This window comes from Coffea arabica, chromosome 9e (genome assembly GCF_036785885.1).
Source record: "Coffea arabica cultivar ET-39 chromosome 9e, Coffea Arabica ET-39 HiFi, whole genome shotgun sequence".
Lineage (NCBI taxonomy): Eukaryota > Viridiplantae > Streptophyta > Magnoliopsida > Gentianales > Rubiaceae > Coffea > Coffea arabica.
In genome coordinates, this window is record NC_092327.1 from 6,840,364 (window position 1) to 6,863,299 (window position 22,936).

Here is a 22,936-nt window from a genome sequence, read left to right on the forward strand (position 1 = left end):
TTTATTTTGTAACAGTATCAATGTTTTTGTCTTTGTATTAAATTTGGATGATTTGAATGCCTATCTTTTATGTCATTTGAGTTAAAATTTTTAACTTTTTGAATAATTTGTTGTTTCTCTTTAAGTCATTCTATGAACTTTTTTATTGGTTTTAGTGAACTCTTCTTTCTTTTTTTTTTCTTTTTGCTAATGGTGAATCATAAAATGATCTATAGTGCTATTGTAATTATAATAGTATTTAAATATAATGATGTTCTAATTTAAATAGCTTAACTTGGATGAGAAATGTTTTGACTTAGTGAAACTTATTTGTATTTGTCATCAATGACATGTTTTATCATTATAGAGTTTATATGATTAAAAATTGTAAGCCGCTAAGATTATTTATTATATAATAGTCAAACTAAACTTTGATATATTTTTATTCACCTTTGAAGTACCCTTTGAAATAGGATGTTTTATTTTTTATATATATATGGTTTAATTCACCAAAACTCAAAGGGATGTTTCACTTTCGTAACTATTATTATAACTGTCATTTATGTATATAATATTCAATAATTGTAGATTAATGTTGTCAATTGTTATAAGAATACCACTAATAAAGTTCATTAAATTAAAATTTATTTTATTTTAAATAAAAAAATTCCAACATAAAATTCTTTGCCTACCCTTGTTTTCTATCTCCTATTATTTAATTTTTTGTACTATTATTCTTTGCCTACCCTTGTACTCAATACTAATATATGCATAGTAAAAAGATGCCCTTAAAACTCGTGATATTTTTTAAGAGATTCACAATACCAATTTATTATGTTTTATTTCATATTTAAAGACTAAAGTACCCTTTAAACTTGAATATTTTGTAAATAACATTTCTTCTTCTTTTTTTTTTTAAAATAAAATAACATTACGGAATCTTTCATTTTTGTAATGACTAGCATGTTCGATATTATTTAGCAATGAGATGCAATGCAATTTGTCCATGTACTAGAGAAGAGTGTAATTTTGGCATCACAAAAACTTTCACCATCTTTTTAATAATTTATAAATAAAATTTGTTCTCTTTTTTTAAAATGTAATTCACCAAAACTTGAGGGAATGTTTTTCATTCTTGTAACTGTTGGCATAATTGATATTAATTATTGATGAAATACAATGAATTGGTTTTTTTTTCTTGATTTAATTCACCACAACTCAGGGGAATGTTTCTTTGTAACTGTTACATAATTCTTATTAATTATTAAGGAAATGCAACGTAAATTGTCTATTTATTGGTGTTAAGGGCAATTTTGGTGTCACAAAAACTGAAATCAAGTTTTGCTAACACTCTCACAGACCAAGGGTCGTCATATATATATATATAGACTAGTTTTACAAAAAAAGAGGATGCCCAGATTTCTGTCTGAGTATGCTGCGAAGTGCCTGGATTTTTTCTTGAATTTGTTGCAAATTTCTTATATATTCGTGGGAATGCATTAGTACGAGAATTACTTGGGAAGTACTAAACAATAGTTAGGAACAACCTGGAGAAATATATCATACTCAGATTCACTGCAATGTATTATCCCTATTGCCGCCAATGCAAAGTAGTAGTGTCCCTGCATCTACAAATTGGTCTTCGCATAAATGACAGTTATAGGGAGCTACTATTTGCCATATATTAGTCTCGTGCAGAAAACTAAAGCAAAATTTCACATTATTTGTAATAGTTTGACCAATTCACTGAAGTACAAAGTTAAGCTAAGGACCTGAGAATGACTATTATCCATCTAGAGTACAATGAACCTTTGGTGGGGTTACATATCTGTTATCCTCATATCTAAATACATACAATAACACAAAGTATCATTATCTGATCAAGCTTTTGTTACACTTGAAAAAAAAAAAAGTTCATCAGGAAGCAACAAGCACACATCATATAACAAGGTTTTGGCAGTGAATCAGTCAGTTGACCAACTTAACAAGTCAACTAATCTGGCTCTCTAATTCTTCTTTTGTTCAAGAAATCAAAATCTTTCAAGAGCAGTTGAAAGAAAGAAAAGATTAATATAAACAAGCAATTCCTAGAGAATGAGAAAAAACTTACCCCAAGGTACATTTTTCCGATGCTCATCTGTTTCCTGTAAAGGGTACAAGAGTTCAGGTTGTTATTGTGTAGAACGGGAGGGGAAATGCCACATTAAGCATGAAACAACATGTGCTCCTTCACTCTATTTTCCAGCTTCAATAGAGTTAAAATTGACAGATGCATTTATTAAAAGGCTTTCTAGTTCCGATCTTTTTATTTTTAAAATCAAGCCTAAGTTTTTGGAAAGATATACGCATAGAAGGTAAAGGTAAAAGTCTCACAAATAAAAAGGCATAAAGCTAAACTTTATCAAAGAAAATAATGCATCCAAAGAAAAGTACCATATTAAGCTTCAATGCTCCAGTTTAACATAACCAAAGCTCTCCCATACTTAATCAATAGACAACCTACAATGTTATCACCTTGTCTCATTTAGACATTTTACAAAGCTCCAGAAAGAACCAATTTGTTAAGTCATTGAGTTAGAAAGTTAGATTTCCAAGGCTAATAGAATAAGTCCAAGGAATTAGCCACAATTAAGGGAAAGAATGTAGGAGAAAATGATGCAATGCTCAATTGTTACGACTTGAAATGAAGAGATAATTATCAACATGCATGGTGCTAAGGAATCTAGTAGCACAAGGAAATAACACATGCAATTTAATGAGTAAAAATAAAGGTTCAGTAAAACAAACCTTTGGCCTTCAAATTCAACCAATTGGCACGATAGTTGATGACAACCAATAGCACAGCTGATACATCAAGCTGTCAAAAGAGAAGGAACTTGAGCTCATCAGCAGGGACCAGAGACAGATCAATAACATCTCTGTGAGACCCCGGTTAGTCCTTAAGTTTGATAGTATGTGAGATGAATTATTTGTGCGGTAAAATTGGGTTTTAGGGCTAATTAGAAAACCCTAATTTGGGTTAGGAATTGAAACCCTAGTTTTTGTATTAATCATAAGTTCGAGTTGTAGTTATGCTAGTGTGTGTTTTCGTACAGGTAAGTATAAGATCTGATCCATTTTATATAGGTTAAGTAAGTTTAAAACCTTAGAAAACCCTAAACTAGAAAAAAATCTCTAGTGTTATGATTTATTAGAATCCTAAGTTGGGTTTAAACCCTTAATATTTCCCATGACAAAAAGTTTGGTGTTTACTTGCATTTGTGTATGTTAATACATGGTTAAATACAGATGACTAAGTTAGTGGGGTGATTAGTAGAGAAACTAAGTAAGATTAATTAGTTTGGACTAGATTAAGTTTAGATCCTATGGAGTAAAAAGTAAGAAGTTCAAATGTTTAGGGGCAAGAGTTGATCACATGCAAAGTTGGAGTGTAAGGGCTAAAGAGCAAAATTGAAGCTTTTATGTGATTGGTTATTAGGGAAAATATCTTCTAATGCTTTGACTAAATTTATATCATAAGATTTGCTAGATAATCATAAGAAATAAACAAAACAAAAACCAAAAGGAGAAAGAGGGAGAGAGGGCCGAAACTTGAAGCTTGAGAAGAGAAGAAAAATTTCTTTGGTGCATCAACTTTTGTCCATCAATCTTGAAGTTGGAGCTTGGAGGAACCTCTTTGAGAGCTTGTTGTAGTAGTTTGCACCCTTATCAACCTTGTTTGAAGGTAAGAAAGCTCTTGCAAGTTTAAGTTTGGTTTATGATTTTTGAGATGGTTGGAAATGAAGTGTATGGTTGTTGTTGAGCCTTAATATGGCTTATGAAGTGATGGTGAGATGTTTCCATGGATTATATTGGTGGTTTATTGCTCCAAAACTTTTGGTTATGGCTGCCCTAGTTAGGGTTTAATGATGCACATGTGAATTAGTTCTAATCTTGTGTTGTTTAACTTGCAATTGATATGTTTGATGATTTGCCTCATTTGTTTGGTTGGTTGATAGCAAGGGCTGGTTTGAATAAAAAAACCCTAGGTTAAGATAGGGTGTATTAGCTTGGTTAGGGTTTGGTTGGATAGGGTTTGGCTAAGTAATGGTTGGATTAGGTTAAGTGATGTATATAACGCTAGGTTCAAAATTGTGGTTCGTGTTTGGAAAGTTTTTGTGGAATTTCATGGAGAATCTTTGGATTAGTTGTGTAAGATGTAGGAGCTGGTATATGTGTGTTTATTTGGTATGAAATTGGTTAGAAAACTTGCATGAGAACCATAGCAACGGACCATGCGTTTGCGACGTGCGAAACCGGTTAAACTGGAAAACAAGGCAGCCCAGAATCTGAACTTTGGCTACATTTTTCTTTGTGCTACGTACTGATTTAGGGTTTGCCCAAAACATGAAAATTATATCTTCTTAAGTGCTTGTTGTGCCTGCAAAATTTCAGGTCAAACGGATCTGTGTAGCCTGAGTTATGGCCAAAACCCTCGTTTCTGTTCTAAACTCTGAATTGTGCTAAGTTTCTTGATTTTGCTTCTGACCGTGCTCAGTTCACATTGATAACGAAGGAACTGGGTGTTGAGGTCTTCATAAGACTTGTAGATCTTTGTTTCAGTTTCAAAACGGTATAAAGTGCGTCCAAATCCGAGTTCCGTAGCTCTAGTTATACCCAAAACAAAATCGAGTGTCAGAACTGCCTTTGAAGTTGGACAGTTCTGATAGGAACTTTGGACCCATTTTTCCCTATGCTCTGTACTGATTCAGCTTTTGGTCAAAACACAAAAGTTATAACCTTATAAATGAGCTTTCTAACGCCTCTAGAATTTCTTGATTCCGATCTCTGAGTCATGAGTTATAGTTGTTCAAACAGGACCTACTCGGTAACCTGAATTGAAACGGCTGGGACTGTCTTGTGCATTTTGTCCTAGTCCCATTGAGATCTGGCTTGAGGTGTCTTCATGAAAGTTGTAGCCCTTCTTCTTAGCTTCAGAACGGTACCTCATGCACTTCGATCCGATAACCGTAGCCTGAAAATTGATCAAAACAGTTCTAGGTGCCAAATCTGCCCGTTTCCGTTTGCCGGCCGTTTCCGTTTTCGTTTGCCGTTTCCGCGTGTGCATGTGCCCGTTTTGCCGTTTTGCTTGATTTATGCACTTTAGTAGTGGTTTGTGTAATAATGTGGTGCAACCTTCTATTACAGACGGTGGCGAGTTAGACGGAGCCGGTGGAGCCTACTAGCTATCACACGCGAAGTGATTTTTGCCCTTGTGCTATCTTTGTGTTTTGTGTAAGTATTCAAGCCGTTTTTGTGTATAACTTGCTTATGTGCTTTGGTGTGGATGAGAGGGTACTTAGGCGAGGTGTACTTGATCACACTCGACCTAAACCCTAATTTGCACTTGTGCTTCTTTATGAGATGTGTATATATGAATTATTTTGGTGTTGAACCCCTTGAGCTTGTAGTTCGGAGTGACTTTTGTGGGGCCCGATCTCAAAACCTAGACGGACTATTCGAGCGGGCCGAGGCTTGGTCGAAGCCAGTCCAACCTAGTCTTAAGGTCACCAAGTTTGTGGTTCTGTGAACCAAGTTTGTGAACCGAGCTTGTGAAACAAGTTCAATTTCGTTTCATTTGCTCGAGCCATTTCGTGATGTGACTGGCCAGTGAGGGTGATAAGGTGTTAGGTGGGAGTACAAGTGGAGTTCTACAGACCCTTATCGGCGGTCGACGGAGTGTCGACAGGAGGTCAAACATAGCACATGACGTGGCTTTGGAGCCAACTTGTATCTTTAACTTGTGTTGTTACTTTTTTATTTTCGATTTGACATCTTTGTGACGTAATTGTTCGTCTTAATGTGAACCTTACGTTTTTACCCCTGTTTACTTACTAAGCATATAGTTTACCCATTTCCCTTGGTTTTCCTTAGACACATAATCAACTTAAACAAGAACATTAGTCATGTAACAACACATAATTCAGGAAAATTAACAATATAAAACAATGGCAACACATTCATTAAAAGGATACATGCTCACAGGGAGCCTTTTGTTCCTTCATTCACCTTTCATTTCCTTATTCCTCCAATCATTTTAAAATGCAATTTGTACGCGAAAACCTCTCCATTGACATTGTCAATCGTTCATTCATTTCATTCTTCCCCCTTCTGGACATTGGCCAGACTCCACCCGACAATGTGGTAATACTCGAGTATACCAAACTTTCACCCAAGATCACCAAATCACCCGACCGAGTCCGCTTCTGGCTCGAGTCGACCGGCAACGACGGGCAAGGGCCCAGTTCAGCCAAACGGCTTACATTCATGCGCAACTAGCATTTAATCATTTAATCATTGAAAATTTCACATTCATTTAGGTTGAGTGCGATAAAGTACACACTCGCCTAGCAAAATTCATTTGTAACAAACATTTATCATTTAATCAAATATCCACAACAAATCATATATTTCATGGAAACATATCAAACAAAGAAAACTCACCTATTTACGCAAAATAACGTCCAAAGTATCATTCCGGATAATACCCTCAATCACCAAGGAACCCTAATATAATCAAAAGAATACATTATGCTTCAACCATCAAAGATTTAAGTGATTCAAAGAAAATGAGAATACGTACTAGTACAAAGTATAAATAGGGTTTTGGTAGTGAAAATAGTATATTTAAACCTAAGGACATAAGTAAAATATTTGTAAAACTTATGCTTACTCGTAAAACTTTAAAATCTCCATTTGAGTCGAAATGACAAAGAAAACGTATTTCTATTAGTCGAAAATTTCATTTTTTCAATGGTACAAGTTTCGGCCGAATTCTAACTTATATACCTTAATAAGAGAAGACGTAAATATCCTAGATGATTCAAGTGGTATTCGTCCTCAAATCCTTACCTAGTTCTCGAGTGCAAATTTGGGCAGCACGTCCTTCGTATTTACCTATTTTCCAGCCATTTATGGCTTCATTCTTTTTCTCAATCCGTCCCAAAATCACACACAAAATCATCCCATTTCAATAGCCGTTCAATAGGCTCAATGTCGTACTAGTACAAAATCAACCTAGGAAAATGTCTGGAAATGAAGTTTGAGTTAAGAAACAAAAGACAGATTTGACGTTGTTTTGCGTAACGGACACAACCGAAGATACACTTATCGGATTAGGGTGCAATTTATACCGTTTCGAAGCTAAGATAAAGGCCTATAACTTTGATGAAGACCACTTAGTCCAGTTCATAGTGTATTCAGGTCAAAATTTCAAATTACAGAACCAGAATCTCACATTCGGGCTAGTTAACCGCACTATGCGTAAACGACAATAACTCAGGCTACCGAAGTCCGATTGAGGTGTTCTCAGGGGCGTTGGAAAGCTAAGACATAGTACTACAACTTTCATGTTTTGGATAAATACTAGTTCAGTACATATCATGGTGAAAAGACACGACTAGATTGGTGAAATATCCAAAATTGATCACTGGAGTCACCAAGGGCAGTCAGGGTATTTCGGTCTTTTCATAGGCTACGTTGCTCCGATTGAGATGAAATTTTGCAGGCAACTATAAAACATCATTCTCTACAACTTTTATGTTTTAGGTTAAGCATAATTCAGCCTTTAACATGGTGAACTAGAACCGGGCAGAACAGGGTATGCAAGAAATTAAATTCTGGAAATTTAGGAAGTCAAAGTACAATTCACATTTCTAGTTTAAAACCATCACTACCACCTCATATACAAGCTTATATACATCATATACCATCCATACAACAAGTATGAGAAGGGAATCATTCAAACTGTAACTCAAATGCATCACCCCAATCATCCAAATTCCCTTGATTTAAGCATCACAATCACAAATACTAAACAACTCCAACATGATTAAGGGAAAAGAAAAGAGTCGTCAGCCATTTTACCTCAAAACCAGAGCTTGCTAGTGTTCTCCTTCACTTCCCCTTAAAATTTTTAGTTCCCTAAGCTTCCCAAGCTTCCAATTTACAAGTTAATCGGTTTAGTTGTTCTTATTTTCACTCACAAGGCTTGATTCAAGGTTGAAATGGAAAGCTCTCTTCACTCTTTCTCCCTTTCTTGCTCTCGGCCAAACCAAGGAAAAATGGTGAAGAAATGGAGCCAAAGTGAAAATAAGAAGTAAAGAAAATTGGCTTGGTCAAAGGTCTCTAAGTAACCAACAAGTGTCACACTTTGGTTAATCCAAATTTTTTTTCTTTTCTCTTGTTTTCCAAGTCAAAAATTTCGGCCCTCAAGATCAGATTTTGAGCTGATATTTAAGCTCTAATATCAAAGAGATTAACTTGATAAAAATTGTGTGTTCAATCGGTAGTGAACGGCACTCGTCGGTTTGAACTGATTTTCCCTAAATCGCATATACTAGGGTTTTAACTTGTAATTCACTACCTTATTATTATCACTTCTAATCATATTCTTAATATAATCTAAAACTCACTCTTAATCACCAAAATTTATCGCACTAGCGGGTCCCACGTCTATAATGCGTTTCAAATTTAACGTACACTAACTCATACTAGGAAAATGATTTAAAACTGTACTTGCTTATAAAAATGCATAGAAACTTTAATATTGTAAAGGCAAGTATAAAAATGTAGGCAAAAATAAAATAAGGTCTAGAAAATGGGAAAATTTTCGGGTGAGATTTTGGTTCAGTAATTTGAAATTTTGACATGGATACACTACTAACTGGACTGAGTGGTCTTCATCAAAGTTGTAGGCCTTTATCTTAGTTTCGAAACATTATAAATTGCACCCTAATCCGATAAGTGTATCTTCGGTTGTGTCCGTTACGCAAAACAACGTCAAATCTGTCTTTTGTTTCTTAACTCAAACTTCATTTCCGGACATTTTCCTAGATTGATTTTGTACTTATACAACATTGAGCCTATTGAACGGCTATTGAAATGGGATGATTTTGTGTGTGATTTTGGGACGGATTGAGAAAAAGAATGAAGTCATAAATGGCTGAAAAATAGGTAAATACGAAGGGCATGCTGCCCAAATTTGCACTCAAGAACTAGGTAAGGATTTGAGGACGAATACCACTTGAACCATCTAGGATATTTACGTATTCTATTATTAAGGCATATAAATTAGAATTCGGTCGAAACTTGTACCCTTGGAAAAATGAAATTTTCGACTAATAGAAATACGTTTTCTTTGTCACTTCGACTCAAATGGAGATTTTAAAGTTTGACGAGTGAGACTAAGTTTTACAAATATTTTACTTATATCCTTTGGTTTAAATGTACTCTTTTCACTACCAAAACCCTATTATACTTTGTACTAGTACGTATTCGAATTTTCTTTGAATCACTTAAATCTTTGATGGTTGAAGTATAATGTGTTCTTTTGATTATATTAGAGTTCCTTGGTGATTGAGGGTGTTATCCGGAAGGATACTTTGGACGTTATTTTGCGTAAATATGTGAGTGTTCTTTGTTTGATATGTTTCCATGAAATATATGATTTGTTGTGGATATTTGATTAAATGATAAATATTTGTTACAAATGAATTTTGCTAGGCGAGTGTGTACTTTATCGCACTCGACCTAAATGAATGTGAAATTTTCAATGATTAAACGTTAGTTGTGCATGAATGTAAGCCGTTTGGCTGAACTGGGCCCTTGCCCTTCGTTGCCGGTCGACTAGAGCCAGAAGCGGACTCGGTCGGGCGATTTGGTGACCCTGGGTAAAAGTTTGGTATACTCGATTTGGTGACCCTGGGTAAAAGTTTGGTATACTCGGAAGGGTTTTCACGTACAAATTGCATTTTAAAATGATTAGAGGAATAAGGAAATGAAAGGTGAATGAAGGAACGAAAGGCTCCATGTGAGCATGTATCCTTTTAATGAATGTGTTACCATTGTTTTATATTGTTAATGTTTCCTGAATTACGTGTTGTTACATGACTAATGTTCTTGTTTAAGTTGATTATGTGTCTGGAACCTCACTGGGCTTTTAACTCATTCCGTTAGTTTTGTTTTCCTTACAGGGGATGCGAGCAAGGGCAAAAGACCTATATAGAATAGCATCGTCTAGTCCTTTTGAAATTTTTCATTTGTACCCGCTCTAGTGCTTGATTATAAGTATGCGTTTCAACTTTGTACCCGCTTCTGACTCGAGTATAAGTATGCACTAGGAAGAAATGAATATAAGTATGAGTTTCAATTTTGGGAATTGGTTTTGTTTTACTTTTCTTCGAGGTTTTATCTTATTTTGTTGAAGTAAATGAACGAGTCCCGGCGAGAGTTGGGCAGGCGGCCGCCGAACCCTTTGGTTCGCCTTGGGGGAGGTGGGGCCGTCACAAGTTTTTGCACCACATTATTAGTAGTTGCTATAATAAGCATAGTGCGGATACTTGGTTCATAGCTTATAGCTTATGCTTCAAATTTAAATGGTGTGTTCGCTTAAGGACTAACTGTGACGGCCCCACCTCCCCCTAAGGCGAACCAAAGGGTTCAGCGGCCGCTCTGCCCAACTCTCGCCGGGACTCTTTCATTTACTTCAACAAAATAAGATAAAACCTCGAGAAAAAGTAAAACAAAACCAATTCCCAAAGTTGAAACGCATACTTATATTCATTTCTTTCTCGCAAAAAAATACAACCCAAATATAACAAAAGATTTAAGTTCCAATACTTCCAACCCTAATCAAACACTAGAGCGGGTACAAATGGACAATTTCAAAAGGACTAGACGATGTTATTCTATATAGGTCTTTCGCCCTTACTCGCATCCTTTGTAAGGAAAACAAAATTAACGGAATGAGCTAAAAGTTCAGTGAGATTCCAGACACATAATCAACTTAAACAAGAACATTAGTCATGTAACAACACGTAATTCAAGAAACATTAACAATATAAAACAATGGTAACACATTCATTAAAAGGATACATCCTCACATGGAGCCTTTCGTTCCTTCATTCACCTTTCATTTCCTTATTCCTCCAATCATTTTAAAATGCAATTTGTACACGAAAACCCCTCCACTGACATTGTCACTCGTTCATTCATTTCAATCTTCTCCCTTCTGGACATTAGCCAGACTCCACCCGACAACGTGGTAATACTCGAGTATACCAAACTTTCACCCAGGGTCACCAAATCGCCCGACCGAGTCCGCTTCTGACTCGAGTTGACCGGCAACGAAGGGCAAGGGTCCAGTTCAACCAAACGGCTTACATTCATGCGCAACTAGCATTTAATCATTTAATCATAGAAAATTTCACATTCATTCAGGTTGAGTGCGATAAAGTACACACTCGCCTAGGAAACTTCATTTGTAACAAACATTTATCATTTAATCAAATATCCACAACAAATCATATATTTCATGGAAACATATCAAACAAAGAACACTCACCTATTTACACAAAATAACGTCCAAAGTATCCTTCCGGATAACACCCTTAATCACCAAGGAACCCTAATATAATCAAAAGAACACATTATGCTTCAACCATCAAAGATTTAAGTGATTCAAAGAAAATGCGAATACGTACTAGTACAAAGTATAAATAGGGTTTTGGTAGTGAAAAGAGTATATTTAAACCAAATGACATAAGTAAAATATTTGTAAAACTTATGCTCACTCGTAAAACTTTAAAATCTTCATTTGAGTCGAAATAACAAAGAAAATGTATTTCTATTAGTTGAAAATTTCATTTTTCCAAGGGTACAAGTTCCGGTCGAATTCTAACTTATATACCTTAATAAGAGAAGACGTAAATATCCTAGATGGTTCAAGTGGTATTCGTTATCAAATCCTTACCTAGTTCTCGAGTGCAAATTTGGGCAGCATGCCCTTCGTATTTACCTATTTTTCAGCCATTTATGGCTTCATTCTTTTTCTCAATCCGTCCCAAAATCACACACAAAATCATCCCATTTCAATAGCTGTTCAATCGGCTCAATGTCGTACAAGTACAAAATCAACCTAGGAAAATGTCCGAAAATGAAGTTTGAGTTAATAAACAAAAGACAGATTTGACGTTGTTTTGCGTAACGGACACAACCGAAGATACACTTATCGGATTAAGGTGTTATTTATACCGTTTCGAAACTAAGATAAAGGCCTACAACTTTGATGAAGACCACTCAGTCCAGTTCGTAGTGTATCCAGGTCAAAATTTCAAATTACAGAACCAGAATCTCACATTCGGGCTAGTTAACAGCACTATGCGTAAACGACAATAACTCAGGCTACCTGATCCGGCTCGTTCTCATTTTCTCCTTCGGGGTTTCGTCCTCACCTTCTACCTCTATCTCGACTATCGGAGTCCATTTAGGTTCAAAAGTCTATAAATCGAAACTTAACGTGTACTTATTATTCAAACTATGAACAAAATAAAAAACACAAAGCATATGCACAAAAGACACGCAAAATATAAATTCAAAAGATTATATTCAAATATATACATATATTTACAAAGTCACACTAAAAGATATACAAGTTATCTGACATCTGGTCGGTACAAAACCCATTATTTACATTAGCACTTCGGCTCCAAAAATATAGTCAACCATCAGATAACAAAAGAAACCAGGCATACTGGTTATAACAAAAACAAACATGCCAGATAGTCAAAAGGAAATCCCAACAACGGCCCTACGCGCCTTCCCTATGGCCCCAATCCCCAACGGAACCAAAAGTGTTCATCTCGTCCATCAGCTCTGGGCCGGTAGCTCGTGGTAGTGCCTCCGCGGCCACATCTAACAGGACATCACAGTCCAGCATGATACCCGAGCCCTCTCCCTCAGTTGCCCCTTCATAGCGAAGAGGTGCTGGTGTGTGTCATAGAGCTGACGACGAATAGCGTCCGTCCTTTCCACCTCAACTCGGAGGCCCTGCTCCAAATCCCTAATGTGCATAGCCTGCTCGTGGGCAATTTCTCTAACCTCCTCCAGCTGTCTAGCCAAACGATCAGCCGCCTTCCTCAGGCGACGTCGCTCGTCGTCCACTGCTAGGACGACCTCTTCGGGATAACCGAATATGTATCGACACTCACATGGCCGGTCCATTTGGCAAAAAGGTGAGCACAACGTATACGGCCCCCCAAACCTTTTCTGATATCGAAGCACACGCCGGCGTAATACCTGGTTCACCGGGCCCCCTGCACTTAGAGGTCTCGGTTCAGGTCCCGATCCACTAGGTTCTCCGGCCTCCATACCTACAAAACATTATTTGGTCAGTTCTTCGATATTTCAGCTTAAAATATATCATTCATCTTAAATAGAATCACATATTCCTAATGCCTATCATGTATGTCCCAATTACTCAAATCCTCTAACCTAGGCGCTCTGATACCACCTGTGACGCCCCCACGCCAGGACTCAAAAAGACAAAGCAACAAAAACTAGATAAATCAAAAGAGTACTATTCACAATATATACAACCCCAAAAAAGTTCTATTTACATCCTCAAAAAGAGTTATCTAAACTACTACATTGTCCTATGCTAGTAATCAAAAGTAGAAAGTAGATCCAAAGAGGGGTCCTTATTCAGATCACCAAAACAAGAAAAAACATCTTAGTTGTTTGCCTAATTATTCTAGTGATAGTGCCAATTATTCCACGCGTCAGCCCCTGTTAAGGAAAACCAAGGGAAAGGGGTAAGTTATATGCTTAGTAAGTAAACAGGGGTAAAAACGTAAGGTTCACATTAAGATGAATAATTACGTCACAAAGATGTCAAATCGAAAATATAAAAGTAACAACACAAGTTAAGAATACAGGTTAGCTCCAAAGCCACGTCATGTGCCATGTATGACCTCCTGTTGACACTCCGTCGACCACCGATAAGGGTCCGTAGAACTCCACTTGTACTCACACCTAACACCTTATCACCCTCACTGGCCTGTCACCTCACGAAATGGCTTGAGCAAACGAAACGAAATTGAACTTGATTCACAAGCTCGGTTCACAGAACCACAAACTTGGTGACCTTAAGATTAGGTTGGACTGATTTCGACCAAACCCCGGCCGGCTCGAATAGTCCGTTTAGATCTTGAAATCGGGACTCATAAAAGTCACCCCAAACTACAAGTTCAAGGGATTCAACACCAAAATAATTCATATATACACATTTCATAAAGAAGCACAAGTGCAAATTAGGGTTTAGGTTGAGTGTGATCAATTACACCCTCGCCTAAGTACCCTCTCATCCACACGAAAGCACATAAGCAAGTTATACACAAAAACGGTCTGAATACTTACACAAAACACAAAGATAGCACAAGGGCGAAAATCACTTCGCGTGTGATAGCTAGTAGGCCCCACCGGCTCCGTCTAGCTCGCCACCGTCTGTAATAGAAGGTTGCACCACATTATTACACAAACCACTACTAAAGTGCATAAATCAAGCAAAGCGGCAAAACGGGCACATGCACGCGCGGAAATGGCAAACGAAAACAGGAACGGCCGGCAAACGGAAATGGACAGATTTGGCACTTAGAACTGTTTCGATCAATTTTCAGGCTACGATTATCGGATCGAAGTACATGAGGTACCGTTGTGAAGCTAAGAAGAAGGGCTACAACTTTCATGAATACACCTCAAGCCAGATCTCATTGGGACTAGGACAAAAATGCACAAGACAGTTCCAGCCGTTTCAATTCAGGTTACCGAGCAGGTCCTGTTTGAACGACTATAACTCATGACTCAGAGATCGGAATCAAGAAATTCAAAAGGCTTTGGAAAGCTCATTTATAAGGCTATAACTTTTGTGTTTTATCCAAAAGTTGAATCAGTACGGAGCATAGGGAAAAACGGGTCCAAACTTCTTGTCAGAACTATCCAACTTCAAAAGCAGTTCTGACACCCGATTTTTTTTTTGGTATAACTAAAATTACGGAACTCGGATTTGAACGCACTTTATACCGTTTTGAAACTGAAATTTTTCTTCTCCTCTCAAGCTTCAAGTTTCGGCCCTCTCTCCCTCTTTCTCCTTTTGGTTTTTGTTTTGTTTATTTCTTAGGATTATCTAACAAATCTTATGATATAAACTTAGTCAAAGAATTAGAAATGGTATAAAGTGCGTATAAAGTTTTTTGTTTCAGTTTCAAAACGGTATAAAGTGCGTCCAAATCCGAGTTCCGTAACTCTAGTTATACCCAAAACAAAATCGGGTGTCAGAATTGCCTTTGAAGTTGGACAGTTCTGACAGGAACTTTGGACCCGTTTTTCCCTATACTCTGTACTGATTCAACTTTTGGTCAAAACACAAAAGTTATAGCCTTAGAAATGAACTTTCCAACGCCTCTGGAATTTCTTGATTCCGATCTCTGAGTCATGAGTTATAGTCGTTCAAACAGGGCCTGCTCGGTAACCTGAATTGAAACGGCTGGGACTGTCTTGTGCATTTTTGTCCTAGTCCCATTAAGATCTGGCTTGAGGTGTCTTCATGAAAGTTGTAGCCCTTCTTCTTAGCTTCGCAACGGTACCTCATGCACTTCGATCCGATAACCGTAGCTTGAAAATTGATCAAAACAGTTCTAGGTGCCAAATCTACCCGTTTCCGTTTGCCGGCCGTTTCCGCGCGTGCATGTGCCCATTTTGCCGTTTTACTTGATATACGCACTTTAGTAGTGGTTTGTGTAATAATGTGGTGCAACCTTCTATTACAGACGGTGGCGAGCTAGACGGAGCCAGTGAGGCCTACTAGCTATCACATGCGAAGTGATTTTCGCCCTTGTGCTATCTTTGTATTTTGTGTAAGTATTCAAGTCGTTTTTGTGCATAACTTGCTTATGTGCTTTCATGTGGATGAGAGGGTACTTAGGCGATGGTGTACTTGATCACACTCGACCTAAACCCTAATTTGCACTTGTGCTTCTTTATGAGATGTGTATATATGAATTATTTTGGTGTTGAACCCCTTGAACTTGTAGTTCGATGTGACTTTTGTGGGACCCGATCTCAAGACCTAGACGGACTATTCGAGCCGGCCAGGGTTTGGTCGAAATCAGTCCAACCTAGTATTAAGGTCACTAAGTTTGTGGTTCTGTGAACCAAGTTTGTGAACCGAACTTGTGAATCAAGTTCAATTTCGTTTCGTTTGCTCGAGCCATTTCATGAGATAACTGACCAGTAAGGACGATAAGGTGTTAAGTGGGAGTACAAGTGCAGTTCTACAAACCCTTATCGGTGGTCGACAGGAGGTCATACATGGCACATGACGTGACTTTGGAGCCAACCTGTATTCTTAACTTGTGTTGTTACTTTTATATTTTCGATTTGACATCTTTGTGACGTAATTGTTCGTTTTAATGTGAACCTTACGTTTTTACCCCTGTTTACTTACTAAGCATATAACTTACCCCTTTCCCTTGGTTTTCCTTAACAGGTGCCGATGCGGGAAACTTATCACTAAAATAGTTAGGCTTGGTTTATAATAGCCAAACAATTAAGATGTTTCTTCTTGTTTTGATGATCTGAATAAGGACCCCTCTTTGGGTCTACTTTCTACTTTTGATTACTAGCATAGGATAATGTAGTAGTCTGGATAACTCCTTTTGAAGATGTAAATAGAACTCTTTTGGGGTTGTATATATTGTGAATAGTACTCTTTTGATTTATCTAGTTTTTATTGTTCTGTGTTTTTGAGTCCTAACGCGAGTTAAGCAGGCGTCCCGCCGATACGCTCGGATTCGCTCTTGGGAGAAGTAGGGGCGTCACAATCTCACTTTTAATAACTCATCTCCAATAAAGTGCACCAAGGAGAAGAGAAGAAATGACGTTCTCCACTAAGAAAAAGATCAGTGAAGCAAAGGAAAAACATTTGATTTTTGTAGTCTCACTAGTCCTGCAAAAGCTTAATATCTTCAATAAGAAAGTGCACCTCATTCAATTATATAAGCAAATATAAGTCATCGACAAAGAAAAAGAAGTTTAACCTACATAATATATCATGCCTGCAAGTCAAAATCTCATGAATGTTCCATCCTATTATACTTGAATTTTTGTTCAGCATTGTAACTATCTGAAATATTTGATGGAAAAGATTAAAAAAAGGTGGCAAAAGTCTGAAGAAATTGAAAGACCTACATCATAGATAGCTTCATGGATTCATCACCCTCATATGACAGATAAAAAATGATGAGAAGAGCTTACTTTTGAAGAAGGTTTCAACTGCAACATGCATTTCAGGAAACACACTCGGAAGAAAGAAAAGTAAGTGCTAAAAATGCAAATAATCAGAAAAAGCAAAACATAGTAGCTATGCAAAGAGGAAAAAGTACAATACTAAAATAATGACATGTCTCATCTACTTCAAAATTTGTCAAAATCTTATATAATACAAGATTAATCAAGAGAAAGCCTACCAGTTACGAATGCAAGAAGAGGAGGATTTGCGATCTGAAAGCTTTGTGGAGAATTAGGCGAGGAACTTTAAACAGTTTGTTCGTCAGTGATTGATGGATAATAGTTGACGACGGATAGAGTGGGGCAGAAAGTGGAAACTGTGGAACTGGACCAAACACAGTGGATTCTTCATCATGTCTCTAACTGAGTCTGTAGAGAAAGGCATCAATGCATGATGACTAAATGATCCAAATACCAAATTACTCAACAAATAAATTATATATGGTCTAAATTCTATTGTAGCAATCTCATTTCTCAGCACAAGCTTTGTTCGATAGTTAGCAGCTAATTTAGGGTTTATTCTTCAGTGGTGGTGGTGGTGGTGGTGGTTTTGGAGGTGACTGAGGTTGGAGAGCTGTGTTTTTCTTTATTTGAGTTTATTCTTCAGTGGTGGTGGCAGCAGTGACGCTGGTAGTGATTAGCCAACAGAGGCAGAGGAAGAGACATATGTAAGATGGGAAAGAGATGAAATCACGGAAGTAATGAGAGAATTCTAGAGGTTGAGGTGCAAGAAGGCTTTGACATATCACCCTCCACATGGTGCTTTGCTGGATTAGGAGTTGGCTGAAGTGAAGCATTCGTCTTCAGCTGGTTGCTTTATGAAGTGAAGCATCGCAACACGTGTTACTGCTCCATTTGTTATATAATCAGAGAAATTTAAGAACTCAAAATCCTGTAGGCAACCCACACCTCTTTTAAACTTTCACCCTGATGAATACTATAAACACCCTTTCACATGTTTCTTTTTGCTTCAGGATTCTGCAAAGTAGCTTCTATGTTCTAAGTCAAATAGACTTCAGAGAAAAGGATGAATTAGATGCTTAACTGTAATCCATCTACATCTAATACTGCCTTTATAAATCAGATTTGATAGAATGTCCATCATTGAGACACATATCAACAAACTATCAATTACCCCATGTTAAGATAAACCAATACATTTGCGAATTTGGATATACAAAAGTAAAGAAACGAAACAAGATTAGAAAGTTGACCTTCTCGTTCAGAGAAATAAGTCTAGCTGTTTTTCTTGCACCGTAATGTAATTATAGTTCAGTCAACATGCACACAAATCTGATTCCCTGAATCCCAGTTATAAGTTTGGTTTACCATTCTTCAGTTTAATTTCAGATCAGTTGTAGGAAGACCAAGTATAGCTGGTAACATGGATAACTCTTAACTGCTTTCAACCATCTAGCATTGATCTAGTATTGATCAAAGGAGACCAGCCCTGAATATCATACAAAAATTCACAGCAATCGGTCAAATGAGCCTTGTAAATATATAAATCATGTGGTATGCATAACTTTAATCAACTGCACACACAGAATCTTATTGACAGATCAATAAATTCAACACCCACAGTCAATCTGCATGCAGCAACAGAACTACAGTACAGCAAAAATATACGATCAGGGCAGAGATAGAGTGAAGAATTTACCTTCCAAAAGAACCAGACCTAAGCTTTCATTATCATTTATCACAATTGTAACTCAACAGAAACCACTAACCTCACTTGTTCATGTCAAATACAGGCCTCAATTATAATACGGAAGGCATCAAAAGCAGAACAAGCAAATCAAGTAAATGAAACCTCAATTGTGAGTAACAAATTCATAAGCGCAAAACCAATAATTCATGTGGATATGCACGGCAAACCTCTGGCCTCACTTGTTTATGTCAAACACAATACTCAATTATATAAGCAAATGCATCAAGAGCCACAAAAAAAAAAGCAATTCATAACCATGCAACCCTCAACTGTCAGTAATGAATTAATAAGACCAAAGCCAATAATTCATGTGCATATGCCAGTCATATGCTCTGCCTGAATCTAATCAATTATACATGTAAATTTATACATGCATGTAAACAATTCATACACACATGTAAGCTGGAGGTGAAGCAAAAATCAAGAAACTTATATTCTCACCACAGAGTTTAAGTATCCGGGTAAATCTCCAGAATCTGTAGTTCGCACAAAACTCTTTGGCCTAACTGATCTGGTAAGCAAGCTCTCTCAAAAGCAGCAATCAGTCAGCAGTTCCAACAGACCTTCTTGCACCGGCCACTCACTGCAGGAACTAAAGGAACAACAGTTACAACAACAACTGTCTTTATAGGCAAACTCAGTCTAATACAAAAGCCACCAGAGTTACTTGAAATTACCGTATAATCAGTCCATGTTATGGTAGCAAACCATGATGCTTTTTATATAGTTATAATTTGAAGAAGTGCAGGTTTCGAACCCTGTGCCCATACAACAGTCAGGTCTGAAGCCGCATTGAGCATTTCAACAGATTGCAGCTAAAACTTCAATGGATGCAAACCTAGTTAAAGTTGACTAAAGTATATATGCATCTATCCAATCTATGCTATATGACTTTCTCAAACAACTGGGATTGTTTCCAATGTATGCTATATGGCTTCCTTAAACAACTGGGATTGCTAAAACAATCCCAATAATTATAATGGTTTTTTCAGCAAAGCAAAAGAATTTCATAATGGATTCCCCACAAGAACATTCACATAATGAGTACTAAAATAAACAGTTGGAATATCCAGAAAATGTTTGATTCTCTTGTGTACCCTTTTTCACAAAGTTCCTGACTAAGATATGCCATGTCACCTCATTAGGTATAAATCCACAGGCCACGCCTCTATTTAAGAGCATATGGGCATCATTAAGCATGCCCATTCTACAATAGGAACTTATAAGAGTGTTATACGTGATGGGATCCGGACTAATGCCTTCAAACTGCAATTTATCAAAAAGGCTTGTTGCTTCTCGAACACAACCCAACTTACATAGACCATTTAACAAAGTGTTGTATGCAACTATATCAGGTGTCAATCCACGATGAATCATCTCTCTTAAAAATTCAAGTGCCTTTTGTACCTTGCCAATTTTGCACAAGCCATTGATTAAAATGTTGCAGGATATGTTATTAGGATAGACTCCCTTTCTCAAAATTTCCTCAAAAAGTCCCAATGCTTTCTCAACAGCACCATCTTTGCACAGTGCATGTAGAAGGCTACTATATGTGTACTCATCAGGGGCACATCCTCTAAACAACATATCATTTACAAGCTTAAGGGCCTCGTGGATTGCACCTTTTTTCAGGAAAGCATGTATCAATGTGTTGTAGGTAACAGTATTGGCAATAACCCCCTCAAGCAACATATCACGATACATGCTAAGTGCCTCTTCCATCTTATCAACCACGCAAAACCCAAATATTAAAGAGTTGAATGTAAATATATCTGGTTTATATCCATTTCTTGACATATCACCAAAAGTTTCTAATGCCTCCTGGATCTTTCCATCCTTGCACAAAGCAGAGACAAGACAGTTATATCCGACTACATTTAAACTAAGACCTTGCGATGACATCTCAATCAAAAGTTCATTAGCCTCCTCTAAACGTCCTTCATTACAGTATCCCCCAATCAGAATAGTATATGTGATCACATTGGGCTTACAACCCTTGATTGACATCTCCTCAAGAACTTCACAAGCTGACACCAAACAACCCTTTTGGCAAAGGCCATGAATCAAGATGTTATATGTATAAATATCCGGCTGCAAGCCAACATTCATCAGGCCCTCCCTGATAAGAGCTGTTGCTTCATCAAAACGACCAGAGGCCACAAATCCCTTGATCAAAATGTTAAACAGAACAATATTGGGATTGGGCACTCTGTATAGCAGGGCCCTGGCTTCATCTATTTGATCTGTTCTGCAAAAACCATGCATCAAAACTCCATACGTTATAGCATCAGGGGCAAAACCCCGAGCAAGCATTCGATCAACCAATTTGGCAGCCTCATGAATTCGACTGGAATGGCAAAGGCCAGTTACAACATCATTGAAAGTATTGGTATCTGGTATACAGCCCATAAGAAACATCTCCTCCAAAAGCCTCAAGGCATCACCTACTCTATTGGCCTTGGAAAGTGCATGAATCAATGTCTGGTAAACTATAGAATTGGGCACACACCCATGTTTCGTCATGTCTCTCAGAAGTGAACACCCAGAATCCACTTCATTAATCATGCATAGCGCTTTTATTACTCTGGCGAAACATGAAACGCTAGGGGAGACACCTTTGTTAAGCATTTCATAAAAGACATTAACAGCAACTTTAGGACAATTACCATCCACTAGAATTCCCAACACAGCACTATACGATTTAAACGTTGGTTCGCAAGAAAATATCTTCCTCATATCCAAAAGCAACCTAGTGGCTTGACCAGGTAAACCAGCTCTACCGTAATGCTTCATGATCATAATGAAGAGGGACTCCCTGAAAACTATCCCATCCTCCTTCATCTGCAATAACAGTTTATCTAAAGCCTTAAACTCCTTAGCAGCACCAAGTTTATCAATCAAAGTATAGTACACATCAAAAGTGTGACAATAGCCTTTCTGGGCACTAGCCTTCCGAAATAGCTCCAAGGATGTGGGCACATCCAAAGGAAGAGCCAGAAACTTGCTAAGCTGATAAGGGGTAATTTTACTGAGTACTTTCTTAAGCTGTTTGAGGTCAAATGGTTTGAGCAAACTTTCCCATTCATTTTCAGATTCTGAAGCTGCAGCTTTGGCAATATTATTGGTACTATTACTGCAAATCCCACTAATCAAAATTGCAGAAACTACATTCTTGAAGGGTAAAGATTGGGTTTTTCGACGAGGATGAGGCAAATGCTTTGATCTTTTTAGCATAATACTAAGTGGATGCTGAGTGGTGGTCGAATGAGAAATTTCAGAACTCACCTTTCCAATTCAGCTATTGAAATCGACTTGGGAATTGCACAGAAAGACAGCCATAACAAATCAACCTTTAACCCAAAATTCTCTCTTTGAAGACCCTTCACTAAACAGCAATTGGGTGGCAGTGATTCAAGAGAAGGAGAAGGAAAATTAAAAGGGCAAAGAGGACGAGGAGGCTTTCACATCATATGCACGGCGGCTGGTGGTGGTGGAATTTGGAGAGGAGCGGGAGCAAAGGAGGACGAAAGGCAGACTCGAGGGCGGAGATGGCAACGGAAACTCAAGGCTGCTTGAAGCTGGACAAAGTATGTAAAGATAGAAGGGATAACTTCAGAAACCTCCCTTGAGGTTTCTAACAGTGCCACTTGGCACTCTTGAATTTTGAAAAGTCTCACTTACATCCCTCACTTGGGCTTTTGTTTCTTTCTTTCTTTTTAACTTTTGCAGCCCACTTCAAAATATAATATCCCAAAAATTCATTTTCAAAGAGAAAAAGGTTTAGACCAAAACTCTCTTGTATATTGAAAAAATTGCAGTTTTGGATTCAAATATTTGAAGCATAAGCATTTCTAATCCCTAAATTTGGAAGAAAGTACATGTAGTTCCAAATATTTCAATCTTTGCCCATTAATCTTATTGACTAATTTTTACCAATTGCTATTGCAATCCGATCACATACTACTACATAACAGTAATTAATTTTTTTAAAAGAATTTTAAACTTGAACTAAATGTTGTTGGCCATAAATTGTAGTAAAAGATAATTAATTATTCACTGTAGATCGCCTGTTATTAGTCTTTA

At 37.3% G+C, this 22,936-nt stretch overlaps 1 protein-coding gene across 19 annotated transcripts; it reads right to left on the reverse strand.

Annotated features, from left to right (window-relative positions):
• Positions 1 to 1,532: 1,532 nt before the first annotated feature.
• On the reverse strand, positions 1,533 to 22,498 carry LOC113710405 (uncharacterized). Of its 19 annotated transcripts, none has more exons than XM_072065894.1 (9): positions 19,951 to 22,498; positions 19,531 to 19,611; positions 19,295 to 19,445; positions 18,357 to 18,592; positions 17,322 to 17,511; positions 6,463 to 6,525; positions 2,767 to 2,836; positions 2,090 to 2,123; positions 1,533 to 1,607 (listed from the first exon to the last, which is right to left on the reverse strand). In XM_072065894.1, exons 1-2 carry the CDS (start codon positions 22,085 to 22,087, stop codon positions 19,538 to 19,540), a joined length of 2,211 nt encoding a protein of 736 aa, XP_071921995.1. In that variant the 5' UTR covers positions 22,088 to 22,498; the 3' UTR covers positions 1,533 to 1,607; positions 2,090 to 2,123; positions 2,767 to 2,836; positions 6,463 to 6,525; positions 17,322 to 17,511; positions 18,357 to 18,592; positions 19,295 to 19,445; positions 19,531 to 19,537. The 19 variants fall into 19 exon arrangements, 16 of the variants coding, with proteins under 16 accessions (XP_071921995.1, XP_071921991.1, XP_071921992.1 ...); XM_072065890.1 differs by lacking the exon at positions 1,533 to 1,607 and adding an exon at positions 2,413 to 2,478 and having other exon boundaries at positions 1,677 to 2,123; XM_072065891.1 differs by lacking the exons at positions 1,533 to 1,607; positions 6,463 to 6,525 and adding an exon at positions 2,413 to 2,478 and having other exon boundaries at positions 1,677 to 2,123.
• Positions 22,499 to 22,936: the final 438 nt, after the last annotated feature.